Source organism: Candoia aspera, chromosome 3 (assembly GCF_035149785.1).
Source record: "Candoia aspera isolate rCanAsp1 chromosome 3, rCanAsp1.hap2, whole genome shotgun sequence".
NCBI classification, from domain to species: Eukaryota; Metazoa; Chordata; class Lepidosauria; order Squamata; family Boidae; genus Candoia; species Candoia aspera.
This window is the reverse complement of record NC_086155.1, coordinates 106,291,100-106,317,992: the sequence shown is the minus strand read 5'-3', so window position 1 is coordinate 106,317,992 and position 26,893 is coordinate 106,291,100. Positions and strand designations below refer to the sequence as shown.

At 40.8% G+C, this 26,893-nt stretch overlaps 1 protein-coding gene across 1 annotated transcript in view; it reads left to right on the top strand.

Annotated features, from left to right (window-relative positions):
* The window catches only part of PAPPA2 (pappalysin 2), a 159,976-nt gene that overhangs the window by 78,241 nt on the left and 54,842 nt on the right, over nt 1-26,893 (top strand). Inside the window, exons 7-11 of the mRNA XM_063298487.1 lie at nt 446-935; nt 16,086-16,214; nt 17,379-17,470; nt 19,663-19,856; nt 21,937-22,062. Coding sequence (XP_063154557.1) covers nt 446-935; nt 16,086-16,214; nt 17,379-17,470; nt 19,663-19,856; nt 21,937-22,062 — 1,031 coding nt within the window. The remainder of the gene's footprint in view (nt 1-445; nt 936-16,085; nt 16,215-17,378; nt 17,471-19,662; nt 19,857-21,936; nt 22,063-26,893) is intronic.

Sequence of the window (26,893 nt, the reverse complement as noted above, 5' to 3'; positions counted from 1 at the left end):
CCTAACTAAATATAAATCTAAAGCCTGAAAGATTCATGTCCTTTTACATGGGGGATGTGGAGCCATTTGTTTATTTTTTTCCCTTGAAAGGAATTATTTTAAGGCAGAGGAAATACATGTTCAGAAAAAATACTTTATTCTTTCTTTTTTTTCCCCTGGGGCTTTTAGCAATTGTTCAGATTATCTCCCCTTCTTTTTCAGCAGTGTTAGTCTATCAGGAATAGTATATTATATGAGAAGTTAGAATGCTATGTTCCAGTCAATTTATTTATGTGTTGATATCAGAAATGAAATTTGAAGTGGATTAAAAATTTGGCTCTCCTTAAGGGAAGGGAGACCCTATTTCCAAATCTCCATATCTCCCCATGTCCTCATGGCTCTGCCTTTGAAATTCCACACTGCCTTGCTTATCCAGGAAACTCTTCCATTCCTTTTGTCTTTCTAGGACCTCCAGATGTAACACAACCCTGTGAAACCAGCTTGCAGGCCTGGAGCCCTGAATTTAATCTGTTTAATATGAGCATGACTACTCCTTGCCTTAAGCCCCTTGGTTGCATTTTGGAGCTCTACTTCCTATATCCTGTGTATTCTGACTCTTTGTTGATATGGACCACAAATTTCTCCACTGATTCCAAAGCTCTGTCAGATGTTGAGATCCTGACAGAGCAGGGGGATTCTGTTCACCTTGGACCAATGGATACGTTCTGTGACATTCCCCTCACAGTGAAACTGAACCTTACCAAGAAGGTGTCTGGCATAAAGATTTATACATTTGATGAGAAGATGGAGATAGATGCTGCACAATTGATCTCCACACCACACAGTTCACTTTGTTCAAATTGCAAACCTGTGAGGTACAGGGTTCTGCGGGACCCCCCATTCCAAGATGGATCCCCAGCGATGGTGAAGCAGCCAGGAAGAAAGTTTATTGACAAGTGAGTGAAAAGATTAGTGTTCAGGAATCTACAGGTTTCTGCAAAGACATTCTGGGCCTCTCCCCTTTGTTTTCCATTTTCTTTCTTTTCTTTCATTTTTAAAAAAATAAGACTCCAGGTCTTTCCCCATCAGGAAAAACAAAAAACAAAACAGGTGAGTCAGACTGTACTATGTATAAAATTGCTCAGTGTTCTGTCCAATGAAAGCAGAGTCAATGAGATGATTGATTAGCACTTGAACATTTGAACTTTAAGATATTTGCTATATCTATATTTAATTATTTAAATTAATTTCAGAATGTTAAGAATATTTGCATTTAGGTTTTTGTACTACCAATATACCTTTGTTCCTGCTTACTCACCCCATACCCATTAACCTGCTTTTAACACTGTTGGGTTGGCTGCTCCTGTCTCCAGTTTCTTCACTCCTTCATTGTTAGCAGAACTGATATAAAAACTGTAAAACAATCTTATCCTTATATTTCTTAAGTTTTACATTTTTGAGTGGGTGATTACCAACTCTTGTAAAGGAAGAATGTTGTTCACAGATAGTGATTCCATTTAGCAACTTGGAGACAAAGCTTGTAGGAATTTTCCACTGGGAAAAATCATCCTCGCTTGGAATCACAGAGGCAGTGACAACAATTAATGTAACACAAATAAATATGTACTTTTAAAAATTTCTCTGAAAACACATTGCAGATTTTGAGAGGCATCAAAAACCACATTTTATTGATGTTATGCTAATTGCTTTGGCTTCCTCTGTGATTCTAGGTCTCATGTAAGAATATCCTGCATCAATAGTTGGGGTGGCATTTCTAAGGAACCATTTACCTGTATATCAGCAGACATGGTGGATATACTGGACAAATCTGGCCCTGCTTTGTTTTAACAGCTTAATAAATAAAACCCAGGGCATTTACTGATGTAGCTCCTCTGACATAAGTTCCTTTACACTGTTTGTTTTTTGTAAGGATTCACAAAACACACCCTTTCTTTTGATTTGTGTGGTAGATTTGGTTGGCATATTAACATCTCTAATGAATATTGTGTTGCGTTTTTTTTGCATATTATTAGTTATTGCTGATAGCCATTCTGGAATTTATTGGATGAAGAACACTATACCAATGTCTTAAATAAATCAAGTTTAAATAATCCCTCATTGTGTTTCTAAGTTTATGAACCACTTTGAGTTATTGGAAAAATATTGTAGAATATTTTTCTTATCCCAGAAAACGAGGCTGAGCTGCATGTTTCCACTATTTTCTTGACTACTGACTACTTGTCATCCATTGAGCATCTGTGCAGAGCAGTAGTTAGTTTGCTCGTTTGTCAATAGCGTTTCAAATTCTATCACTATGGGGGACCCATGCTATGAGATGAACTATCCCAACTCCCAGCTGCTGCTCTTATTCCCTCATGGAAATAAGATCTGATAAATAACTTTTGGAACACATGTTATCAGTGCTTCTAGTAGAGCATGAACAGTAGTAGTTTAGATTTACTGTAGCTTGCTCATGAAAGAGCTTCTTTTCTCCCCCCTTGAACCTTGGAACTTTGAAAATGAAAGGAGGATTCTTAACCTGGAATCTTATGATTCAGTTGAGCTGGTGGTACTTTAGATGGTTGGATTAAGTGACAAATGGGTAAAGGTACATAACATTTCCATCCTAAATCATCTTCAGATGCTGAAGACTCTTAGCAGCTATTGGAAGCCATGTTGTAGGGCAGATTGGAAGTGCTGCTCTGCCACTGGGGCAAAGGTAACAAGAACTGGGATGCATATGAACAGCAGCAGATAAGTTGGTAGGTTGACATGGGATAGGAGTGCTGGTAGGACAAGAGTCAGCAACCTGCTTCTTTACTACCATTGTTACAGCTCTTGCAATGGCAGTATTGATAATGTGAAAGAAAAATCTGCATTTAAATAAGTATTTAACATATACCTATTTTCTTCCAAAAAAAATAACATTTTTAAACAAGTGGGGTGTGTTTTTTGATCTCAGAACTGAGTCAGAACATTCTGAAAGTGCAAAAGATAATTGTGTTTCAATTGTTCATTTATCTGAAAGGTATGGATTAAGTTTATGTTAGAATTCATAAACATAAAATTATTTGGGCATCCTCCAAATAACAGCCTGGAAATGATCCTGGTTACCAGTCCAGAGAGCAAATCACACTCAAGTAATTTGGAAGGTGCCCCTCCCCAAAAGAACCAACAAAACCAGAGTTGTGACCTCCATGTTCCTGTGGCTAACATGGTTTCTGGAATCATTCTTTCCGAAGACTGAGAGTAGTTCATGGGAATTAATGATCTCAGAAACCAGGAAACAGTTCATGCCTTATCTTTTTGGATAAGTCCAGTTTAGTTTTCATGCAGTTAACTTCAGAAGTCAATTTGGTAGAATTTCTGATTGCATTTTCTTTTTTTCTAGGGGATAAATGAGATATCCCTCCAAGTAGATCATTATGGAGATAAAGTAGGTCAATAGTTTTTTTTTTTTTGTCTCAAAGAAGATATGTGCAAGGATGTTGTCCCTAAAAGCTTTCCCTTTGCAATTCAGACCTCCTGGAATCAATTTATCAAATTGAAATGGATAACATTTATCAAATCTAAGTGAACATGTAATACTGCATTAAAGTCTCCTTTCTTCCACATTCTCACCAATGGATCAAAGGCTACAGCTCTTCTTTTTATATGCACATGAGAAAGAACAAACTATTAAGTCCTTGAAAGCATTCAGTAGTATCGTGCTTTGGGTTTTACACATCATGAAAGGAAACAAAAAGGAAATACTCAATGGATGAAACAATCATAGTTTAATTATAGCTTGCCTAGTACACATGAACATATACTCTTGAATGAGAATTTTCATATTGGCACATTAAATTTATTTTACATTGTTCAAGACAATATATTTTTGAAAAGATTTTCATTTTCTTTTATTCAACTTTACAAGTTTGTATAGATATTTTACATTTTTTACATAATTCATTTTACAAAAAAGTCAATTTTTAGGGTTCTGGTCTTTATGTATAATATTTTTTATTTTTAAAGCATACATTAAAAGCACTGCTCTTCAGCTATAACCAAGGAAGTTTTGCCTCATGAAATTTGCACATACACATCCTGACATAATTTTTTCTTGTAACTTAAACCCAACAAAATGGTGCATTTTGTTATATAATATATGATTTTGCCACTTAAGATTAGGTTCCATAAGGATTCCTGGTTAATTTACATAACAGCTCCCTCCACCTGACACAGCAGCACATCTCTTTGGAAATCACTGTTGCAAATTGAAGGAAATTGTTGCTCCCTTTCCAGAGCTAAATTCCAAAGCAGTAGCTTCCCATTTAATTATTTCTTATTTAAACCAGAAAACAATCTTGCTTGGATACTGGGGTTTTTGGTGGTTTAAATGGAATATTTTGAAATGTCATGTGAAAACCCAGCAGTGGCATTTTAGAAAGTATCACGTCTAAGTACATAAGCAGGTTTTTCACTTGCAAGGAGTTTATTACTACTTGATATGGTAGACACTATTCTTTGTTTGTTAACAGTCAGTTGCCTATGACATTCACTGCAGTTGCTAATCTTTTGGATTGAGAAACCCTTTGGCAAGCCTAAACAGCACAGTGGGATTGTATGAATAATCATCACACATCACCACCTTCTGTGAACTCTGGTTGGTTTTCCTGATGTGCAAACTGCTACCTGGAAATAGCATGCGTTAATATGCCAGGACAAGACAACAACCAAAAGATATGTGTAAAGGCCAAAAAGAACAAGACTTCACATCTTCAGTTAGAAGCATCCAGACTGCTTCAACAAGGAAAAGACCTCTTCTTTCACACTACAAAGTGTGGTAGAGACCTCTTCTTTCACACTACATCCAGTTTCATGGATGAAGTTATGCATTGCCCAAGCAACAAGGTTGAACCAGGTGTTATTGTAGATATGAGATCTCCTGTATGTTTTTCCTCATTTAGCTTGATTGGTAAAGCTTCTAAGATGATATTCTGGCTAACAAGTCTTGATTCCCAGTTGGAAGGGCTGATAGTGGAATGGCCCTGAAGGCAAGATTTCATCTAGGATCCAGCTGAAGTCACTTGAAGTCACTTCTGACTGCTGGAATAGAAGGGTTCCTCCTAGCCAGGATGGGATGCAACTAGGACTTGTTAAAAACTGCAGTTACCTCCACTGGTATCTACTAGTATGGTGCCCATAAAAGAATATATTTGGCCATTGGATTTGGAGAAGATGCTTTGTCACAGGAATTCTGGGCTCACCTTGTAAGAGATAAATCTTGACCCCTTTTTTCAGCAGGGAGCAAGCCATGTTCTGTCTCCCTGACAGAAATGCTTGTAAGAATTTTCCAGGAATAAGGAAATCTTCTGAAATTCCCAACCAGTAAACTATTTTCTTCTTGGAATATTGCAAAAATGCAAAATTTAAGCCTCTGTGTTTCTTGCATGAAAAGTTCCACTTCAAGTAGCCACAGCTTTTCTGAGAGCTGGTGGATTGTAAGTCAGAAGACTTTTTTTCTTCTTCCTAATTTTTCCCCACAGGTGCAGGGTCCACTTCATGGGACTATTTTAAGTCAGAAGCCTTCCCTCTTACAATATAAATAAAAAATAAATCCCCTTTTCACCCCTGTGGGTGGTCTGTGTCTTCCTCAACCTTGGGTCCTCTACCAGAGGCCTGGGAGTTTAAGGGTTCTGCACAGTATCTGAGCTGTTCCAGCACTGCACTCTTCTGGACAGAGAGCTCTGATGTTGTTCCTGGGATCTTTTGGAGCCACTCTCCCAGTTTGGGGGTCACAGCCCCGAGTGCCCCTACCACCACTGGGACCACTTTGGCCTTCACTTTCCACATCCTGTCTAACTCCTTCAGGCCCTGGTACTTCTCCAGCTTCTCATACTCCTTCTTCCTGATGTTGCTGTCACTTGGCACAACTACATCTATCACCACTGCTGTCTTCTGGTCCTTGTCTATTGCCACGATGTCCGGTTGATTGGCCAGTACCTGCCTGTCCGTCTGGATCTGGAAGTCCCAAAGGGTCTTAGCCCTGTCATTCTCCATGACCTTCTATGGAATCTCCCATCTGGACTTGGGAGGGTCTAGCCCATACACTGTGTAGATGTTCCTGTACACAATGCCAGCTACTTGGTTGTGCCGTTCAGTGTATGCTGTTCCTGCCTGCATCTTACACCCTGCCACTATGTTTTGGACTGTCTCTGAGGCCTCTCTGCACAGTCTGCCGCTTCAGTCCTGTCTAGTGTGGTAGACCCCTGCTTCTATGGATCTGGTGCCTTGTGCCTGTTCTTGTGCTGCTATGATCAGTGCCTCAGTGCTGTCTTTTAGTCCAGCCCTTTCCAGCCACTGGTAGGATTTCCCAATGTCATCTACCTCAGCTACCTGTCAATGGTACATCCCATGCAGGGTTGTCTTGCCATGGCACTTTCTCTGCTTGATCTTTGTTCCATGTCTGCTGCTGCCTCAGGCATTCTCTCAGCAGCTCATCTTTGGGTTAAATCTTACTGATGTACTCCTGGATGCTCTGGGTTTCATCCAGGATGGTATGTGACAGTCCCAGTACCAGGATCTTAACTTAAGAAATTCTCCAGACAGTTCATTAGAAGCTTAAAGAATCCATTTATTAAAATCTGATTGCACATAAGACAGTTGCAAAGCTCTGAATAATGTTTTGGTGCCAAAGCATTCAAAGTAATTCCTTCTCTGTGACATCATCCCTCCTCCCTGTCTGACAAGCTCTTTCTCACTCATGATCTCCCCCTCCCAGTCCAGGTATCTTATCAGCTCAACCTTGGCTCTAACGGTTTGTGAAGGAATGTGCTGAAGCATTTTCCCTGTGTGTGAAGCTGCAAATCTGCAAAGCTGACACGGGTTTGTTATTCCTCAGCTGATAAGTGTAGCAGGCTGATACGTGTAGCAGTGCTTTATGGCAGATGTGCAAAGGGAGCCTGACATGCTGCCCTTCTAGAAAAAAGAATTCACCCTGGGAGAAAGAGATGCAGAACATTGAACCTGCAAAGTAGAACAGAAAGAGAATGTGAACAGTAAAAGCGCAAGAGGAGAGTTATTTAGGCTTATCTGGGAAATGAGCATGGAAAGAACAAAGCAAATTTGGTGCTTGAACGTGGTGACTGTTGACCCATTCGCTGTCATTTTTAGGGAAGTTCTTCCACTGAATGAGATATTGGAGGTGGCCACGGTGTCTGCGGGAATCCAAAATTGCTTGAATTTCAAAGTGTTGTTCCTTGTCAATCATGATGGGTTTTGGAGGTGGAGAGTTGGGATGCCAGTGATCTGATGCCTGGAATGGTTTGAGAAGGCTACAATGAAAAACAGGATGAACACATTGCATATTTTCAGGGAGCTGTATTTATATGATTACTGGATTGATGACTTTGGTAATAGGAAAAGGCCCAATGAATTTAGCACTTAACTTCTTCGAGGGTTGTGTTGATTTTAGGTGTTTTGTGGAGAGGTAGACCTTTTGTCCTATAGATAGGTCCCATTCAGGTGAGTGTTTGCAATCTGCAAACTTTTTATAAGAGTCTTTAGCATCCTGCAATGTTTGGAGCACCACGGGCCAATTACCGCGGATGCGTTGAATCCAGTCATCAGCCATGAGAGGTTTTTCCATAGCTTGAGGCAGTTCTGGAATAGGAAGAAAATCTTGGCCATACACAATGTGAAATGGGGAAAATCTATGAATGGAGTTATTATAAGCAACCTCAGCAAACAGAAATAGGTGCACCCAATTGTCTTGTTGGTGGCTGAGATAGCATCAGAGATATTGTTCCAGTACAGCATTCAAATGTTCAGTCGATCCGTCCGTTTGAGGATGAAAGGCGGAGCTTAGTGCTTGCTCCGCCCCTATGAGCTTAAGAAAAGCTTTCCAAAATTTTGAGGTGAACTGTGGCCCGTTGTCAGAAATGACATGTGAGGGGACCTCATGTAGATGATAGATGTGTTGTACGAAAAGTCTGGCCAGCTGGGGCGCAGTGGGCAACCCTGCACAGATGAAATGTGCTTGTTTGGAAAATAAGTCAGTTACAACTCAGATAAGAGTTTTCTTTTTGCTCTCAGCTACAATGAAATCCATGACAATCTGGTCCCAAGGCCAGGTAGGACTGGCTACATTTTGTAATAACCCCATGGGTTTACCCACTTTACGTTTGGAGACAGCACAAGTAGGACAGGTGGAAACATAGTCCTGCACGTCTTTTCTGAGAGAGAGCCACCAAAATTGCCTGTGAATTAAATGTAGAGTCTTTACAAAGCCAAAGTGTCCAGCAGGTTTAGAATCATGGCAGCGCTCTAGAATTTTCTTACATAGAATTTCAGGGACATATAGTTGGGCTCCACGGCACCAAATTCTGTTGTGCTCTGTGAGAGTGGTTTTGTTTTGTGCCAGCCACGTATCTTGTTGCTGGGCAACAATCAGCTCCTGTTGCAAGTCAGTGGGTGGAGTAGGCATGGAATCACTTTGGCACTTCTAGTTACAGCAACCAATCCCAGCAAGGAAGGAATGATGGAGTCCACAATCTCCTCCCTTTTGCCATTGTGCTGGGGTTGGCAGGATAAGGCATCTGCCAAGAAATTTTTTCCCCCTGGAATGCATTTTAATGTAAAATTAAAGCGGCTGAAAAATTGCACCCAGTGAACACATTTGGGATTCAATTTCCTGGGAGATTGGAGCACTTGGAGGTTTTTATGATCTGTCCAAACCTCAAATGGATGAGGGGCTCCTTCTAAGAAATGGTGCCAAGTTAAGAGCTCGTAGCGGACAGCAAAGGCTTCCTTCTCCCAGACATGCCAGTATCTCTCCGTGTCAGTGAACTTGCATGAAAGGTATGCACAGGGGGGTAATGGCCCATGACTGTACCTTTGTAATAAAACACAACCAATTGCCATGTCAGAAGCATCAACTTGGATGACTAGGGGCAAGAATGAGTCAGGATGTTTTAGAATAGGCTCTGGTGTAAACAGGGCTATGAGATAGTTGAAAGCTTGTTAGCATTCTGCAGTCCAATTCAGCACTGCTGCGGGCTTCTTATTTATTTATTTTCTATCCTGCTTTTATTATTTTTTAAACTAACACCTAATACTTAGCTTTCTTTTAGTTCCCTTTCCCTTTTGTTTTTAACGAATTGGTCAAGGGCAGAGCAATTTGGGCAAAATTTGGGATAAATTGCTGATAAAGATTGGCGAACCCAAGGAAACTTTGTAACTGCCTTCTTGTTTTGGGTGCTTGCCAGGCTAAAATATCCCGTACCTTGGCTGGGTCCATCTCTATGCCTTTACTGGATATTCTATACCCCAAGTAGTCCAACTGTTGTTTATGAAACTCACATTTAGACAGTTTAGTGTATAGCTGAGATTTTACCAGTCTCTTTAAAACCTCCCTGACCAATTTTACATGGTTGGCCATGTTTTCACTATAGATTAAGATATCATAGAGATACATGAGCACCCCTTTGTATAGGAATTCATGGAGAACCTCATTTATTAATTGCATGAAGCATCTGAGCCCCCCACCCCAATCCAAATGGCATCACGAGGTATTCAAAAGCCCCTAAGGGGCAATTAAAAGCAGTTTTCCATTCATCCCCCTCTCTTACGTGCACCCAAAAATAGGCTTCATGTAAATCCAGCTTGGTGAAAATTTTCCCTGTTGACAAGTGGGCCAACATGTCCTTCATCAGAGGGAGAGGGTATTTATTAGAGGTCCAAATAGCATTGAGACCCCTATAGTCCGTACATAGCCACAAAGATCCATCTTTCTTGGTGCGGAACAACGCAGGAGCACCTAGGGAAGAATTGGTGGGTCGGATGAATCCTTGCTTCAAATTGTTGTCAGTGAACTCTCGTATGGCTGCTCTCTCTTTAAAGTCATAGAATAAATCTTTGGTTTGGGAAGTGAGGCCCCAGATTCCAATTCAGTAGCACAGTCTGATTTTCAATGGGGTGGAAGCTGATCGGATACGGCTTTTCCAAATACGGCTGCTAGGTGTCTATACTGTAGTCAGATCTGGGGTTCCCCTGGGGCTAGATCAGGCTTCAGGAGTTCCGCCACACCAGCCATCGTTTCTAAGTCCGAGGGTGGCTTAGGTTCCAGCCAACCACTGTACTACCCATCTGTGAACTGCAACTGTCCCTTGGCCCAGTCCACCTTGGGATTTCTTTGCTTCAGCCACACTAACCCCAGTATTATAGATTGATGTGCTATAGGGGCCACTAGGAATCTCAAAGTCTCTTTATGAGTCCCAATCCTCATCTCCACTGTTTCAGTGTAAAATTGCATAGGACTCCCCTGCATGTCTGACCCATCAAGCTGAGTAAAAGTTACAGGGTTTTTCAGCCTTCTAACCCTCAGTCTTAGTCCCATTACTACTGCAGGGTGCATAAACATTGAGTACAGCCAGAGTCTAAAAGTCCCACTAGGTCTGCACCCCTGCCAGTTCATAAAGATTTGATTTTAGTCCCCACTAATACGCTTGGGCATGGTCCACTCACCATTGAATTGGGGCACCCATTGCATTGAGTTATTGCTGCCTGTCCTTGGGCACCATTCAGGACAGGCAATTCCAGTTTCCCTGCATCTGGGATTCTTCATCTGCCAAGTTTTCTTCGACTTTGGGTAATCTGTCAGCACTAGCTCAGCACTCCCCTTACTTGGCTGACAGAGCTGCCACCGGATACTGTTTTAGCTGGCAACTTGGGCTTGTTGCTGGGAGGTTTCTGTCGCAGGGCTGCATTGGATAAGGGATACTCAGCAATGTGATGACCTTCTTTGCTGCATCTGAAACAAGTTCCACTTCGGGCATGCCATTCCTTTTCTTTTTCCCACACTTGATTTCTCTTTTCACTCGACACTTGCTGTAGCAGTGGGGGGTGCTTCTTGATTTCATGAAGACATTGCTGCATCTTGATTTGTGTTTGGGTTTCTTCCACTTCTCCAGCCAGGCAAATCCACCCTCACAATGTATTTGGCTTGTTGCATGCCAAACACCACTCCAAAATTTCAGATTTCAAGCCAGCTCTAAAATACTCAATTTTCAGCAACTGGCCAATCAGTCATTTTATTCACTAACTTCTTGAACTTGGATGCATATTCTGATACCAACCAGTTCCCTTGTCGGAGAGTTTGCAAACTAGTTCTGGCCGAAATCACGATTGAAGGGTCTTCAAATTGATTTTGCAGTGCAAACATAGATTCATCAAAGTCCTCCAGCTCAGGAGCTTCTGCTTCAAATAGGTCCACTGCCTAGTCAGCTGCTTCCTCTTCTAAATGAGCTGTCACATACCAGATCTTAGTCTCATTATTTGGGAAATCTCTTCCTCATTCATCCATGAATCCACGGACCTGGTTCATGAACCAAGCCAGCTGCTTTGGGTTGCCCCCAAACTTCACTTTTAAATCCCATATTCCTAAGCCTCCACCTCCAGCTCGTTGTCCCAGCTCTGGTAAGTAACACGTGGGCTGGGGTCCAAGTGAGGTGGTGGTCCGGTGATCAGAGAAATATTCTTCCCGCAGGCTCTTTGAGATGCCCTGTCTGGTAGTCTCCCTTGCCATATGCCACATCTGTTGATTTATCTCCTTGACTGCGCTTTGCAATCCGGACATGCGATCCCCAATGCTAACACCTCATGTGCCACTCTTCTGATTCTCTCAACCGATTTGGCCCAAGATCCTCTATGGTTACATCCTGGCTGGCCTCTGGGTCTGCACTATGCCCGATTTCACATGACCACTTGTCTCTTGAATCTCGCATCAAGGGGTTTGGACAATACTCCTGAGAATCAGGTTTTGGGTCATGCTTCCAACCTCCTCAGCTTTGCCATGGGATGATTGAAGTCCTCTCTAGACTCAGGTCTGTCTAGGAGGTCTCTTCTCATCAGCTGTTCCTTGCCTCGGATGTTGTGGGCCCCCTCAGCGGGCAATCCTCTTGCCTTGGATGTCAGCTCATCTACCAGTAAATCCATCAGGGTGGTGTTGCTCACCCTTGGTTTTTCTAAGTCCTCGTTTCCATTGGAATACTGCTGGGAAAGTCTCCTTCCTAAAGGGACACCTCCAGCATTATTCTATCCTGCTCTCTCCTCCATCTCTGGAGGAATCAATGGCTGCTCTGTCATAGGTGACTGGGAAAGTCTCATTCCTGCTGGGGAGACACCTCCAGCCACTGAGATGAGTTCTTCATCTTGCCACTCTGCAGCACCTACTGGACGACACGCCTAAAAGAGATGTTATTTTCATCACGGGAGACTGGAATGCTAAGGTGGGCAGTCAAATGCCATGCTTCCAGGTAAGCCATGCTTACCTGGAATTACAGGTAAGCATGGCCTGGGAGAACGAAACGAAGCAGGACATAGGCTGATAGAATTTTGCCAAGACAACTCAATGTGCATAACAAACACCCTCTTCCAGCAATCTAAGAGATGGCTTTACACATGGACTTCACCAGATGGACAACACCAAAATCAGATTGACTACATCCTTTGCAGCCAAAGGTGGCGGACATCTATACAGTCAGTAAAAACAAGACCTGGAGCTGACTGTAGTTCCGATCATGAACTTCTTATTGCACAATTTAGGATCAGACTAAAGAGATTAGGAAAGACCCACAGATCAGCTAGATATGAGCTCACGAATATTCCTCAGGAATATGCAGTGGAGGTGAAGAATAGATTTAAGGGATTGGACTTAGTAGATAGGGTCCTGGAAGAACTATGGACAGAAGTCTGCAACATTGTTCAGGAGGCGGCAACAAAATACATCCCAAAGAAAGAGAAAACCAAGATGGCAAAATGGCTGTCTGCTGAGACACTAGAAGTAGCCCAAGAAAGAAGGAAAGCAAAAGGCAACAGTGATAGGGGGAGATATGCCCGATTAAATGCAAAATTCCAGAGGTTAGCCAGAAGAGATAAGGAATTATTTTTAAACAAGCAATGCGCGGAAGTGGAAGAAGACAATAGAATAGGAAGGACAAGAGACCTCTTCCAGAAAATTAGAAACATCGGAGGTAAATTCCAGGCCAAAATGGGTATGATCAAAAACAAAGATGGCAAGGACCTAACAGAAGAAGAAGAGATCAAGAAAAGGTGGCAAGAATATACAGAAGACCTGTATAGGAAGGATAACAATATCGGGGATAGCTTTGACGGTGTGGTCAGTGAGCTAGAGCCAGACATCCTGAAGAGTGAGGTTGAATGGGCCGTAAGAAGCATTTCTAACAACAAGACAGCAGGAGACGATGGCATCCCAGCTGAACTGTTCAAAATCTTGAAAGATGATGCGGTCAAGGTAATGCATGCTATATGCCAGCAAATTTGGAAAACAGAAGAATGGCCATCAGATTGGAAAAAATCAACTTATATCCCCATACCAAAAAAGGGAAACACTAAAGAATGTTCAAACTATCGAACAGTGGCACTCATTTCACATGCCAGTAAGGTAATGCTCAAGATCCTGCAAGGCAGACTTCAGCAATTCATGGAGCGAGAATTGCCAGATGTACAAGCTGGGTTTAGAAAAGGCAGAGGAACTAGGGACCAAATTGCCAATATCCGCTGGATAATGGAAAAAGCCAGGGAGTTTCAGAAAAACATCTATTTCTGTTTTATTGACTATTCTAAAGCCTTTGACTGTGTGGACCAGAACAAATTGTGGCAAGTTCTTAGTGGTATGGGGATACCAAGTCATCTTGTCTGCCTCCTGAAGAATCTGTATAACGACCAAGCAGCAACAGTAAGAACAGACCACGGAACAACGGACTGGTTTAAGATTGGGAAAGGAGTACGGCAGGGCTGTATACCCTCACCCTACCTATTCAACTTGTATGCAGAACACATCATGCGACATGCTGGGCTTGAGGAATCCAAGGCTGGAGTTAAAATCGCTGGAAGAAACATTAACAATCTCAGATATGCAGATGATACCACTTTGATGGCTGAAAGCGAAGAGGAACTGAGGAGCCTTATGATGAAGGTGAAAGAAGAAAGTGCAAAAGCTGGCTTGCAGCTAAACCTGAAAAAAACCAAGATTATGGCAACCAGCTTGATTGATAACTGGCAAATAGAGGGAGAAAATGTAGAAGCAGTGAAAGACTTTGTATTTCTAGGTCCGAAGATTACTGCAGATGCTGACTGCAGTCAGGAAATCAGAAGACGCTTAATCCTTGGGAGGAGAGCAATGACAAATCTCGATAAAATAGTTAAGAGCAGAGACATCACACTGACAACAAAGGTCCACATAGTTAAAGCAATGGTGTTCCCCGTAGTAACCTATGGCTGCGAGAGCTGGACCATAAGGAAGGCTGAGAGAAGGAAGATCAATGCTTTTGAACTGTGGTGCTGGAGGAGAATTCTGAGAGTGCCTTGGACTGCAAAAAGATCAAACCAGTCCATACTCCAGGAAATAAAGCCAGACTGCTCACTTGAGGGAATGATATTAAAGGCAAAACTGAAATACTTCCGCCACATAATGAGAAGACAGGACACCCTGGAGAAGATGCTGATGCTAGGGAGAGTGGAGGGCAAAAGGAAGAGGGGCCAGCCAAGGGCAAGGTGGATGGATGATATTCTAGAGGTGATGGACTCGTCCCTCTACACCGCTGGGGGTATTGACGACCAACAGGAAGCTCTGGCATGGGCTGGTCCATGAAGTCACGAAGAGTTGGAAGCGACTGAACGAATAAACAACAACAAAAACAGTCTCTGGGTGTTGAACTTGGGGTGGAAACCTCCATACATTGTGAGGAGCTTCCGGGTCTCCACATCGGCAGCTTCCATGTCCTCCTTTGGCCAGGTCATTATACCAGCAGGGTATCTGATGACTGGCAGGTCGTATGTGTTGATGGCAAGGAACTTGTTCTTCCCATTCAGCTGGCTCTTCAGGACCTGTCTTATCCTTTGGTGGTACTTGGATATTGCTGTCTTAACTTGCTGTTTCCCAGTTAGGTTTTCTGTTCATCCATAATTCCCCCATTCATTACATACAGCCCCTCTCACTAGGTCTACTGTTGTAGTAGCATTCTATCAATTCCAGGTTCTCTTGTCTCGTCCATGTATGGTTTGTTCCAGTAGCCCACTTATCGTCAGATTGTCCTGGTTCCCCAAGATCTGGCGCAGACCTTGTTAATCCAGGTGAGGTCCACACTGGCATACCCCTCTTAGTTTGTTTCACTCTCACATTCGAGTTAGGCAGGTGAAGCATTAGGGGGACCTTGCCCAAAGACCCCTACTGGTAAGATAGGTACCAGCCAGGATTTGAACCTCAGTCTCCCATGTCAAAGGGCGATGCTCTAACCACTATGCTATCCAGCTCCTTTGTATATATAAAATTGTCTAATCAAGGAACTACCAAGAAGAAAACCACACCCCTGCCAACACTGGCAGCAAGTAGGGAGCAAACCTCACTCACTTGCACTGATGATGTTACCTAGTTGGGAAATGAAACATCTGCAAGCAAACAACCAAGCTCAGAGAGCACCAAGGACTCCACACTGATCGTAGCAGCACAAGAATGCCTGAGGCAGCAGCAGACATGGGAAGAAGATCAAGCAGAGGAAGTGCCATGGAAAGACAAGACCCTGCATGGGATGTACCATCGACAGATAGCTGAGGTGGCTGACCTTGGGAAATCCTACCAGAGGCTGGAAAGGGCTGGACTAAAAGACAGCACTGAGGCACTGATCATAGCAGCACAAGAACAGGCACCAAGCACCAGATCCATAGAAGCAGGGGCCCACCACACTAGATAGGACCTGAGTTACAGATATTCTCTTCTATTGAAAAAATTGTCTCTCAGCTATTGGTTTCCAAACTTGAAGGTTGATGTCCCATGATTCTTCTCATAGCACCTCTATTATTAATATTCACACAGGAAAGTTTAAAAAAAAACTCTGGGTACATAATAAATGGGGTATCCTTTGAATATGGAAATGTGTCATGAGAGAATGTGGGGTATTTTGAGTCTATGGGCCTTACTTGCCTTTTCCTAGTGTGTATCTTTGTGCAATGCAGAAAAGTAGAAAAATGCCTTTTTCTGCATTTGTCTTAAGGTATAATTAAGTGCTTCTGTCTTAAGGTATAATTCTGCTTACTTCCTTCCCCAGGGAAGTCACAATTGGCCAGCGATACCAGTACCAAGTCCAGGTTGTAGCAGGAGCTGCTATAAGTGAAGCCTCCCCACCTCTGTTCCACATCCATGGCTCTTCCTATTGTGGGGATGGGCAAGTAAGCAAGTAAGTACCAATTTTGGAAGATAACTTTTTAAAAGTATGGTGAGCTGGCAGCTGCTGTTGTACAATATCTCAGACTGTTCCTGTTTTCCAGGCATACTCACTACCCCTCACCCCAATGCCCTTGGAAGCTCCTTAGAATATTTTTGTTTGAAGGAATTTCTGGCCCAAATCAGATGAGCATTCAAATGCCTGCCTGAATACACAGTATATTGAAATGCCCATTTGCCTGTTTGGTTTCAGTGGGACTCACAACAAAATGCTAGCTCAGCCCTTTGTTTTTATAGAAGAAGAAATGTTCAAGATTGCAACAAAAGCAGGATAGTTCCAAATTAACTCTGCCTCTCTGTAAAAAAAATCTTTATCCTATCATTTCAGAAAATATAAAAATATTTTCATCCTATAAGTTCTGTGTTATTACTTACATGTGGCAGATGGTGAATTGAAACTGAGAATGCCCAGCCAATTGAAGGTTTTACAGTGAGGTTGAAGGAGAAGCAACATTTGAACCAAAAAAACATTTTTTGTATAGAGAAGTGTCTTATCTGAAACCTCCCTCAGAGATGTTTCAGGTGGAATGGGCGACTTTTTGCAGCCAGGGGCCATACTTTTTATTTGGTGGAGCCTCTGATGACCATAGATGGTATGACTAGTGAGGTAATTGCTTCTGGAATGACCAAGGGCCCCAATTTCAGGCCTTTGGAGAGGTTTGGAGATTTAAAAGAAAATTTGTCCCTTTGATTCCCACCCCTCCCCCCCCAAAATTATCAGATTTGATGAGATTTGGGAGTCTTTAAAGGGGTGAAATGGTTCTTTAAGCATTCCAGCAAGGATTAGAAAGAACAAATTTTCTATTTGAAAGGAAATAGTAAAAAAGCAATAAATGGAATGACAATGGAGACAAGGAGACAAGGAATCTAGGATTCCTTGATAATCTCATTAAACATATCATACCTGCTAGCAACAAACATATACCTTTTTATAAAAAAACCCCAAACCCAGTAATATGTCTCATGGAAGAAAGAATAAAACTGATTTCTAAAAATGGAGAGCTGGTATACTGTAGTTTGGTCAGCTGTTGTAAGAAGGTGAAAAAGTTAACACGTGTGAGCTTCAAATGCTCTAAGTACCATATAAATGTTAAGAATGCTAATATTATTTTCTTAGGAGCCTTGTGGAGGAATGCGATGATGGAAACCTGTTAGATGGGGATGGTTGCTCTAAACACTGTAAAAAAGAAAGAGGATTCCACTGTGTCGGTGAGTCTAGAAAAGTTAGCCCACTGTTACTCATTTCATTATGATTTTGATGTAGCCTTGTCTTATTTACATATACGTTTTTGAATCTTGCATTTGAGATTTGGGAGAGCTCAGAAATTTGACAGGAACCAATCTTGCAACCAGTGGACAAGTTTAATAAAGATAGGACTGGCTTTGGTTTGTTTAGCTCTGTTAGTTTACTTATCCATAGATATTTTATCTGTATCAGTATGTTTGAAGCTGGGTCAGAAACTTTATCATTAGAAGAATGAAATACTATTTTCGTTCTCTACATTAAGATGACAAACAAATAGAAGAAAATCAGGGGGATGTGTGTGAGTATGTGCTTCTAATTCAGCTTTGAGCTGTGCTTCTTTTCTATGTACCAATAGAGGAGAATGTCTGTATCTGAGGGTTGAACTGTGGAGTCCTTGGTGCTCTCTGAGCTTGGTTGTTTGCTTGCAGATGTTTCACTGCCAGACTAGGCAACATCTTCAGTGCTAGAAAGGAGTGGAGTTTACACTCTGTTTATAAATGGTAACTTGTCCTGACAGTGTTGGTGGGGGTGTTGTTCTCTCTATGGTGGTGTTCTTTCCACAACAACCCCACCAACACTGTCAGGACAAGCTACTGTTTATAAACAGAGTGCAGACCGCACTCCCTTCTAGCACTGAAGATGTTGCCTAGTCAGGCAACAAGACACCTGCAAGCAAACAACCAAGCTCAGAGAGCACCAAGCACTCCACAGTCTTTTCTATGTGCAATTTTAAGTTTTTAATATAAAGGAGCATTCCAAATAATGCACATGTTGTCTCATGTGGTACTATGTATTATAACTTTTCAGCATTTTTTCTTCTCCTTCTGTTCTAAAGCAATCCAGAGTCTCTCAAATATTACCTTCTGGAAATAGTTGGTGATGACTATCTAATCCTGGGAAACATAAGTTTATGGTGGAATTTGAAGGTGATAGAGTAGGAGTTTGGAATTTATTTTTATTTAAGAAATGTATATGTTGCCTTTTAGGCCAGAGTCTTTCATCACATAGGTAGAACTGTTTATCTTTTGCATTTTGAGGGCATTTGAGTTCAGAGTTCAAGATTTCTTCTCCCAACACCGTTGTCAAACAACATTGATGGATAAAATAAAATCTTGAGGCACATCAATGACCCTGATGTGGAGGAAAAGTTATCCACCTTGATTTTTTTAGATCCCTACATTATGGCATCCAAATCAGTATAGATATGACAATATAATCAAATGATCATATGGGCTTACACAAATAATGTTTACCCATTAGAAAAAATCAATTTTTTGCAATTGCACAAACACAATGGTGGTAGATAAATAAGCTTACTTAGCACAATAGAATAGAATAGAGCAGAGCAGAGCAGAGCAGAGCAGAACAGGATTTAAACAGTTCCTGGATCTTCTGCCATTTTTACTGCAGTTTAAATCTCAATGTCCCATTGCTTTTAGCCCTTTAGAACAGTGAAAAGGCAACATGGCTGAATGACCTAGCTTGGAATCTGCGGGCCCAGTCTTATTGCTAGGTCATTCATTGAAGGCAATGGGATGTCTGAAGATGTTTTATGAATTGAGCCATTCCTTTTTTAATGAAAGAGCAGTCAGTGCCTCAGTCCTTGATAGTTGTGCTCCCAGCAATCACTATATCCCATTTAGAAAAGTGCATTATTATTTCTTATCACCATCCTCTCTTTACACAAAACTCTGCCCCTCTGCAATTTGCTATGGGTATTCCTCATGATAGAAGATATATTTGCTGCACATTCAGCACATCACATTCTGCCTAAAAACTAAACAAGGTAAGATCATGTATAAAGAGGCCTAGTCTAAGATATTTAAAATACAGTTTAAAGAAGCCTAGTCTAAGAACTCTGATTTCTATGGAAGCAAGCAAACTTTGTCCTCCCGTTAACAGTATAGCTTTCCCTAAACTTCTTTCCATTCTGGAAAAAAACTAAACAAAATCACAACGTTAACAATAGGCATTTAAAAGAATTTAACTCAAACTCCCCTGGATCAATATTTGTGGAATGTGGAATACTTCATCTGTTCACAGTGGTCTTTTGCAGATGTATCTTTCAGGCATGAGGTGGAGGGAGGAAGACTGTACCTAAATGATAGCTATAAATTTGAGATTTATCATCTTAGTATACTTTTGACTTTTGCAGATGAACCAAGCCTGTGCTACGTCCATGAAGGAGATGGCATTTGTGAGCCATTTGAGGAAAGCAGCAGCACTGTGGATTGTGGTCTCTTCACCCCTAAAGAGTATGTGGATCAGTGGGCATCAGATGCCTATGCATCCCACCAAGATGAGAAAATGTGCCCAGCCTCCATGGTGATTGGAGAGCCTCTTGTGAAGGTGTTTGTTTCTTTCTTTTCTTTCACAAAAATGGCTGTCCCGAACATCCCAAGTCTGCCGGCTGTTGGTTCTGCTTTGAAATGGCATAAATTGCATTCTTCTGCAAAATGGAGGAGCAATTGCATTCTCAGAGGATATGAGTCTAGGTTCTGCCACTCCTGTATTTTTCCTTCAGTATCTCTTCCTTAGCAAACAGGAACAGCTCCTTTGTTCTCTACTTATAGACCACATACTTTGGACTTAGAAGTTCTATTTTTAATCTCTGGCATCACCACTTAAAGATTTAAGGAGCTGAATTTTGGATTTTTTTTTTCTGGAGGATTAGGCCTCTTTATTTCCAGTGGTCTGGGCCATTTTATATCAGGTTAGATGACATAATGAGAACTTATATGCTTAAATGCCGTATTGCTCTGTCCCCAGCCCAGTAGGGTTGGGTCACAGGTTCTTCTGGATTTGGAAGCAATAATGTCACCCACATGAGTGTTTTAGGCTTTATTCCAGGGTAGTATAAGGAAGTAACATAATAACATAAGATGAGACAGCAATGAAAGAATATTCAAGACTGCAAGAATACAATCAGAGAAAGTAAGAAAGAGCTATGTCTCTTATGCCAGTCAGGGAACTCCAAAGAGATGATGGAGGGCGAACCTCTTCATAGCCAACAACTATCCAGTGCCCTCCCAGTTAGGTCTACATCAAAGTCCATCCATGTGGGTTTCTGACTAATTATATACTGTAGGCTCTGAATCACCATTGGTTACATCTGTTTTCGAACTCATCTCACTGGAGTTTGCCAAGGACAAGCCTATCTTACCTTGGGTTTGGCATCTATTCCTGCCAAGCATGAGACCATCAGGGTTAAAGAATATTTGTTTATATCAGGTTTCTGTCATTTCAGAGTTAAGGAGTTTGCCAAGATTTTTGGTTTGGCAATGAAAAAGATCATCCTATACTATACAGGTGTCTCACCAAGGACAGGGCAAAACAAAATTTATCTCCAAGAATAATACTTTAGAGACTAAAATAAATGTTTAATTTCTGTTTTATATAATTAACCATGTCATTAGAATATAAAGTTCTATATACCATGTACCTAAGGAAAAGAGTTATGGACCACTATCCAATTCCTCCTCCCCAATCTTCCAGTAAAACCGCCAGTACTGCAAATGCTTGCATATTAATTCTTGTTGTTTATTTGTTCAGTCGCTTCATGACTATGCCACAAGGGTTGGGCAACCAAATACTTACAGTTTCTGCCTGCTGTACTACCTTTCTACAGGTGGCTGTAGGTTGTTTGGTTCTGTATGGAGTAGCAGTCAATAAGATGAACCCCATTTACAACTCAGAATAGTACTGCCTGTTTATAGATATGCTACTCTGAGAACCAAATCCCCACAGAGAGCCATCCTCATGCAGCAACCACTGTGTAAATGATTAAAATTCTGAACATGTTTTTCTAATTTTCAACTTTCTGCCCTAATTTAAGAGAACAAAGGAAAAAATAACAATATGGAAAAAAATAACAGCAATGTGTGCATATGTATGGCATATACACAGACTTCTCACGTCTGTATTTAAAGTTTTACACAATGGTTTTAAAAAAAGATGACCATACTTTATTTAATCATAGTCATCCATACATATTTATGTATCCAAATCTATCTTTCTCCTGCCCAGTCCCAAGTTATTATCCTCAGAAGAAGATTCTCCAATGAGAGGATGAGAATTGGTGAGAAAGCTGTAAAGCTTTCCTATCTTGTTGGCTTTCTGAGGAAAACAATGGCAGCTTCTATTTTATGTCTGTGTGTGTGTGTGTAAACAAAAGTTTTAAAAATAGAACTTCTGAAAGAAATAAATAAAAATTTTATCGTTTAGTTATTTCTAATTCTAAATTCCAGTACTTTTATTAAGCCAATTCAGGGCCCCAATTTTTTTACAACTTTCCAAACTGAGCTGGCATAAGTATTCTAATATGAATTTTGGATTTTTGTTATGGTTCCCTTGCTTTTTGTATTGTTTCTGATGTAATAAAACAGTATGTCTCCAACTTCAGGAAGCACTGAAAATCTCTTCTTTTTAGGTGTGCAGGCCTCATCATCAAGAGACTCTGGAGACTGAATCACAGCTGGCTTGGTTTCCTTGTATGAACCATGATGTTCTTCAGGATACAGAGAAAACACATTTGAATGACAGAATTTGGCTGAAAGTGAGTGGATTTGACAGTCACATAATGAGCACATATTGAGAAAAAAAATGGCAGTTAATATGTGCAGGCCAATCTCCAGGTTGATCATACTGAGTTTTGGCAGCTAACTGGGATTTAACTGCTAAGCATCATAAACTGCTACATGCTAAGCTTCTGCTTCACTACAACTTTGGATACACTATAATATGTGATGTTTTACTAGGCTGTTGTCCTTTTTCTCCAGAGCTATTTCTGGGATGAATAGCTGAATGAAAAGCCCAACTCACTATGAATGAGAAATGAAAAAGACAGACCCCTTATATTTTTATGTAATGCTGCTGCATGATGCTTTTTCTTACAGTCCTCATCACCTCAACTTTTTCTCCCGCAGCTAGAAATTCCCAAAAGGGCAACCAAAATCATTAAAAACACAGATTTCCTTTCCTATAGGGATAGGTGAACAAAGATGAGTGATTTTTTGTTTAGAAAAATAGATAAATTATAAAATTAATTTTGGATAGAGATTCCCCATATTGGTATGCTGGGTACTTGTTTTACAACGGTTGATGACACTTTTCACCAGAATCTTAAATGTTCCACTGAAATCAAAGCAACTTAACTTCCTAACTTGCATGTGTGTATGTGTTATGTGTGTATATACAAAGATAGATGATAGACAGACAGACAGAATATAAACACACACACGGATCTAAGAATAAGGAATCTAAGAATGCCTTATAGAAGACAGTCAAAAAATTTGCTCTGTGTAGCTATATATTAGCTTGCACAGTAAATCAATAAAACCACTGAATGAGTTAACTACTAACATTGGCTTCCATTCACTTCCAAACCACTGAATGGCTTGGAAGAAAGAAGAAGACAGAGACAGGTGAACCCTTCATACTTTGATTTGACAATCAGGAACAGGCTCTGTGCTTTCATCTTCCTTCTTCCTTCTTGAAGAATCACTTCTTGGTTTGATTAAACTATAGTTTGTTCTTGTACCCAAAGAGGTTTAGTATGTGAACCTAACAATGCTCGAGGAAGACTACTTTCACAGAATCTTGGAGATTTTGATTGAATGCATATGTTACTTGCTCTGAAAATGAGAAGGGTGCATCTTAGCTCTAGAGATACAAATAAGGTGGGTTGCTTTAAAATGAAGACCTACTGAATTCTACATGCATCACTGCTTGGAAGAGAGTCAGTCTTCCCAAACATCCCAGCTGAAAACTCACCAGGTCTAGAACCTGAATTCTATTTGAATGAGTTTACCTAGTTGGGAGGATACTTGCAAACTGCCTTTTGCAATAACTTTTTCCTACCAGTGACACAAATTCCTGAAAATCACCTTGGGACAAACATTGAAAAGTACGCACTGTATTATATACTCTCTAGGCAATGCACCGTACTAAGCCATTCCCAGAGGCAGAAGGTACTTCTAAGCTTCATTTACTCGACAAGAGTAGTTTAATAGTAATTTATCCAATAGATTTCACTGTGCACCTCATATGTCAGTTGTGAGTTGTGAGATATGGCTTGGAAAGATGGATAAATATGTAAAGGAGTCTTGAATTAATGGAAGAAATGGCTGCTCACCAATGTGTTCACCCCATACGTTGACAGCATTGTGCAAGTAAAGGAAGGAGTGGATGTGTCCACAGAGCCAGAAATGGGCTGTTTGAGACAGTGAGGAGACAGATGATCCAGCAGATTTTAGACCTCATGTTGGGTCTCTAAAATCAAAACAAGTGAACTACTAAAATTCTAAGGGCCCTGAGAATGAGATAACTAAATAGAGAGGAGTTGGCAGGGTTAATTCAGCAGGATTATTATAATATTCCTATGCATCTTCTATTACATGTCAGTAAGCTGTCACATTTTTCCAATTCTCTTATTTTATCAATGTATTTGTAATGATTGCCTGTTCTAAACACCATCAGACTCATAAGCAGGATCACAAAGATATCTGATTTATTAAAGAATAGTATGCAGGATCACAAAGAAAGCTGAGAATGGAAAAAGCACGCCAAATGCAAACGAAAAAACCCTTGGTACAAACGAGATCCCTCCCCCTGTAGAATCTTCCCAGGCTCACAATCCCAGGTGCTCCTAACGGCTTCTGATGGTCCGCAGGAAAAGTCCTTGAGCAGAGCACAAATAACCCAAACACATTCCATTGAAATGAATACAGATACAGAGCTTGGCACAAGGTCTCCCAGCAGCTCCCTCCCAACAGAAACGCACGTCAGCACCATGGCATGTGAAACGTTACGATGTACAGTGCACATTGAAACAGTGAACATGACGGTATTCTTCTACAATGAGCATAGAGTTTTCATCATTAAATGTGTGCATTATCTACTTCAGCTTATGTTGACTGATTTATTACATGCCATCAAGTTGACTCTTAGTGACCAAATAGACCACAATCTCTCATTTGGGCAGCCTTAACTATAAGATTGGCAGTGGTGCTAACTGCATTTACATTTACTCCCTGAAGGAGATAAACCAACCTAATGTTAGGGTCCCAGTGAACTATTCTAACAAATAATAGATTTAAATACTGGATCCTTTCCAAGGCATATAAGTGACAATCAAATATAACATGCACTATGTCTTCTATAGCTAGTGCACCACATATGCACTTCCTTTCCTGATATGGTATTTTCTGGAATCGCCAATATTTTACCATGGAGTCCAGCAGTTCTGATTTTGTCCTGGTAAATGCCGTTCTTCGGCTCTGTGTCAGCCAATAGTCAAGTATTTTTTTTTTATTTAAATGGCCTATTGTTCTTGGCAAATCATTTTAGATATTTAGTTATAGTAAGCAACTCTATGTGAGCACCGACACCCAGGACTCTCTACCTGAAGATTTCCTTGACCTGTTGTTGGGCCAAAATGAGGACAATGGCATGTGGTGGGATTCCCATTTTTCTGAGAACATTCCACCGTTTGACACAATCGACACGATCAAAGGCATTTCTGTAGTCAATGAAGCACAGGTTAACTTCTGCATCTGTTTAGCTTTCTCAATTATCCAGCATGCGTCAGCAATAGTGTCTCATGTTCCTTGGCCTTTTCTGGTACCTCCCTTTCCATATCAGGTTCTAAATTTGCATTGGATGCTCCTAAGCATTATTTTGCCTGCATACAAAATTAATGATATTGTACAATAGTTTCCATGCTCTGTTAAGTTTCCTTTCTTTGGTATTAGAAGGTAAGATGACCTCTTCCAATACATTAGTCATTGTTTTGTTTTCCAGATATGCTTGGAATAATATGCTTAGAACTTTTACTAATTCTTCTGTTGCTTGCCATATTTCTGTAGATATTCTATCAGTTCCTGTAGCCTTCTGACTTGGTAATAAACAGAGTACTGATCTAAATTCATCTTCTAATACTAATACCAGTAATTTAGGGAATATTTGTAAGGCATCCTGACTGTTGACATCTCTGTTATACCAGATTTCAGTATACTCCTTTCATTTTTGTTTAACCTTCTTTGAATCAGTTGCTATCTGTCAATTGGTCTCTTTTAGCATACCAGTCTGGGGTTAGAACCTCCTTCTGAGTTTGGAGAGCTTTTGAAATACTTTTCTTGTTTCTTTCTTTTCTGTTTCCATCTCCAATGTCTTTACCAATGTCACTGTAGTACTGCTTTTTGTTCCTTCTAACGGTTGTGTGAAATTCTTCGTTAAGTTCCTTCCTGAGATTTTTGTCTTTCTTGGCTTTGGCTTCTCTTCTCCTCTTGGCAATTTACACCATCTGTTCTGACCACCAGTTTATTTTCTTCTATTTCTTGGTCTTGGCAGTCTCTTTTCACATACATGCTTAACAACTTCTTTGATTTCATTCCATAGTTCCTTTGGTTCCCTATCAATGAGGTTCAGGATTACAGAGCAATTCATGATGTTTTTGAAAATGTTGGGTATATGCTGAAAATCATATTGTGAAAACTGTTTTTCTTCTTCCACTTTAGCTATCTTGGAACGTGCACACAAATGTTCATGATCTGTTTCATAGTCTGTCCCTGTCACATCTATCTTTGCAGTTATACCTGAGCCGTTCTACCATCTTGTGCCATAAATAGAATCAATTTGATTTCATTGTACTCATCTAATGATGTCCATTTGTTTTATTTATTTATTTATTTATTAAAAAGATTTATAAGGCCGCCCAACTCACTCACAGTGACTCCAGGTGGCTTACAGAATTAAAAACCATAAAAACACAATAAACACCCCCCAGTGGCAGCTCTCTGAGCCTTGTTGTTTTCTTGTAGACGTTTCATTGCCAGACTAGGCAACATGTAACGTGTAACCGCCCAGGGTCCCCCATGTGGGGGAGATGGGCGGTGATAAAAGTATGATAAATAAATTAACATCTTCAGTGCCACTGAAGGTGCACCAAGGACTCCACAGTTCAACCCTGAGCTACAAATATTCGCTTCGATTGGTACTGTCTTCCTGACCATGAAAGCAACAATGTTGCTTCTGTGTTTTTCACATCCTGAACAGTGAACAGTATGATTTTCTGACTGAAAGTGTCCAATTCCAGCCTATTTTAGTCCACTGATGCCTAAGATATCAATGTGTGGTTGATTTGTTTCATCGTTTACTGTGTTGACCTTTCCCTTCATCACGTTGTTTACATTCCATTTTTCAACTGTAATTCCTTGCAGCTTCAGATTTTCTTTTTCTGCATGGTTGCATCAGCAACTAGGCATCTCAAAGATGTTAAACTAGCCACATCATAAAAATCATTAGATTCTCAGCTCTTCCTCAGTAGCATGTTGAGTGCCATCTGTCTGAGGGCCCTATCATCTGGATCTATATTGTCAGTCTCTTTA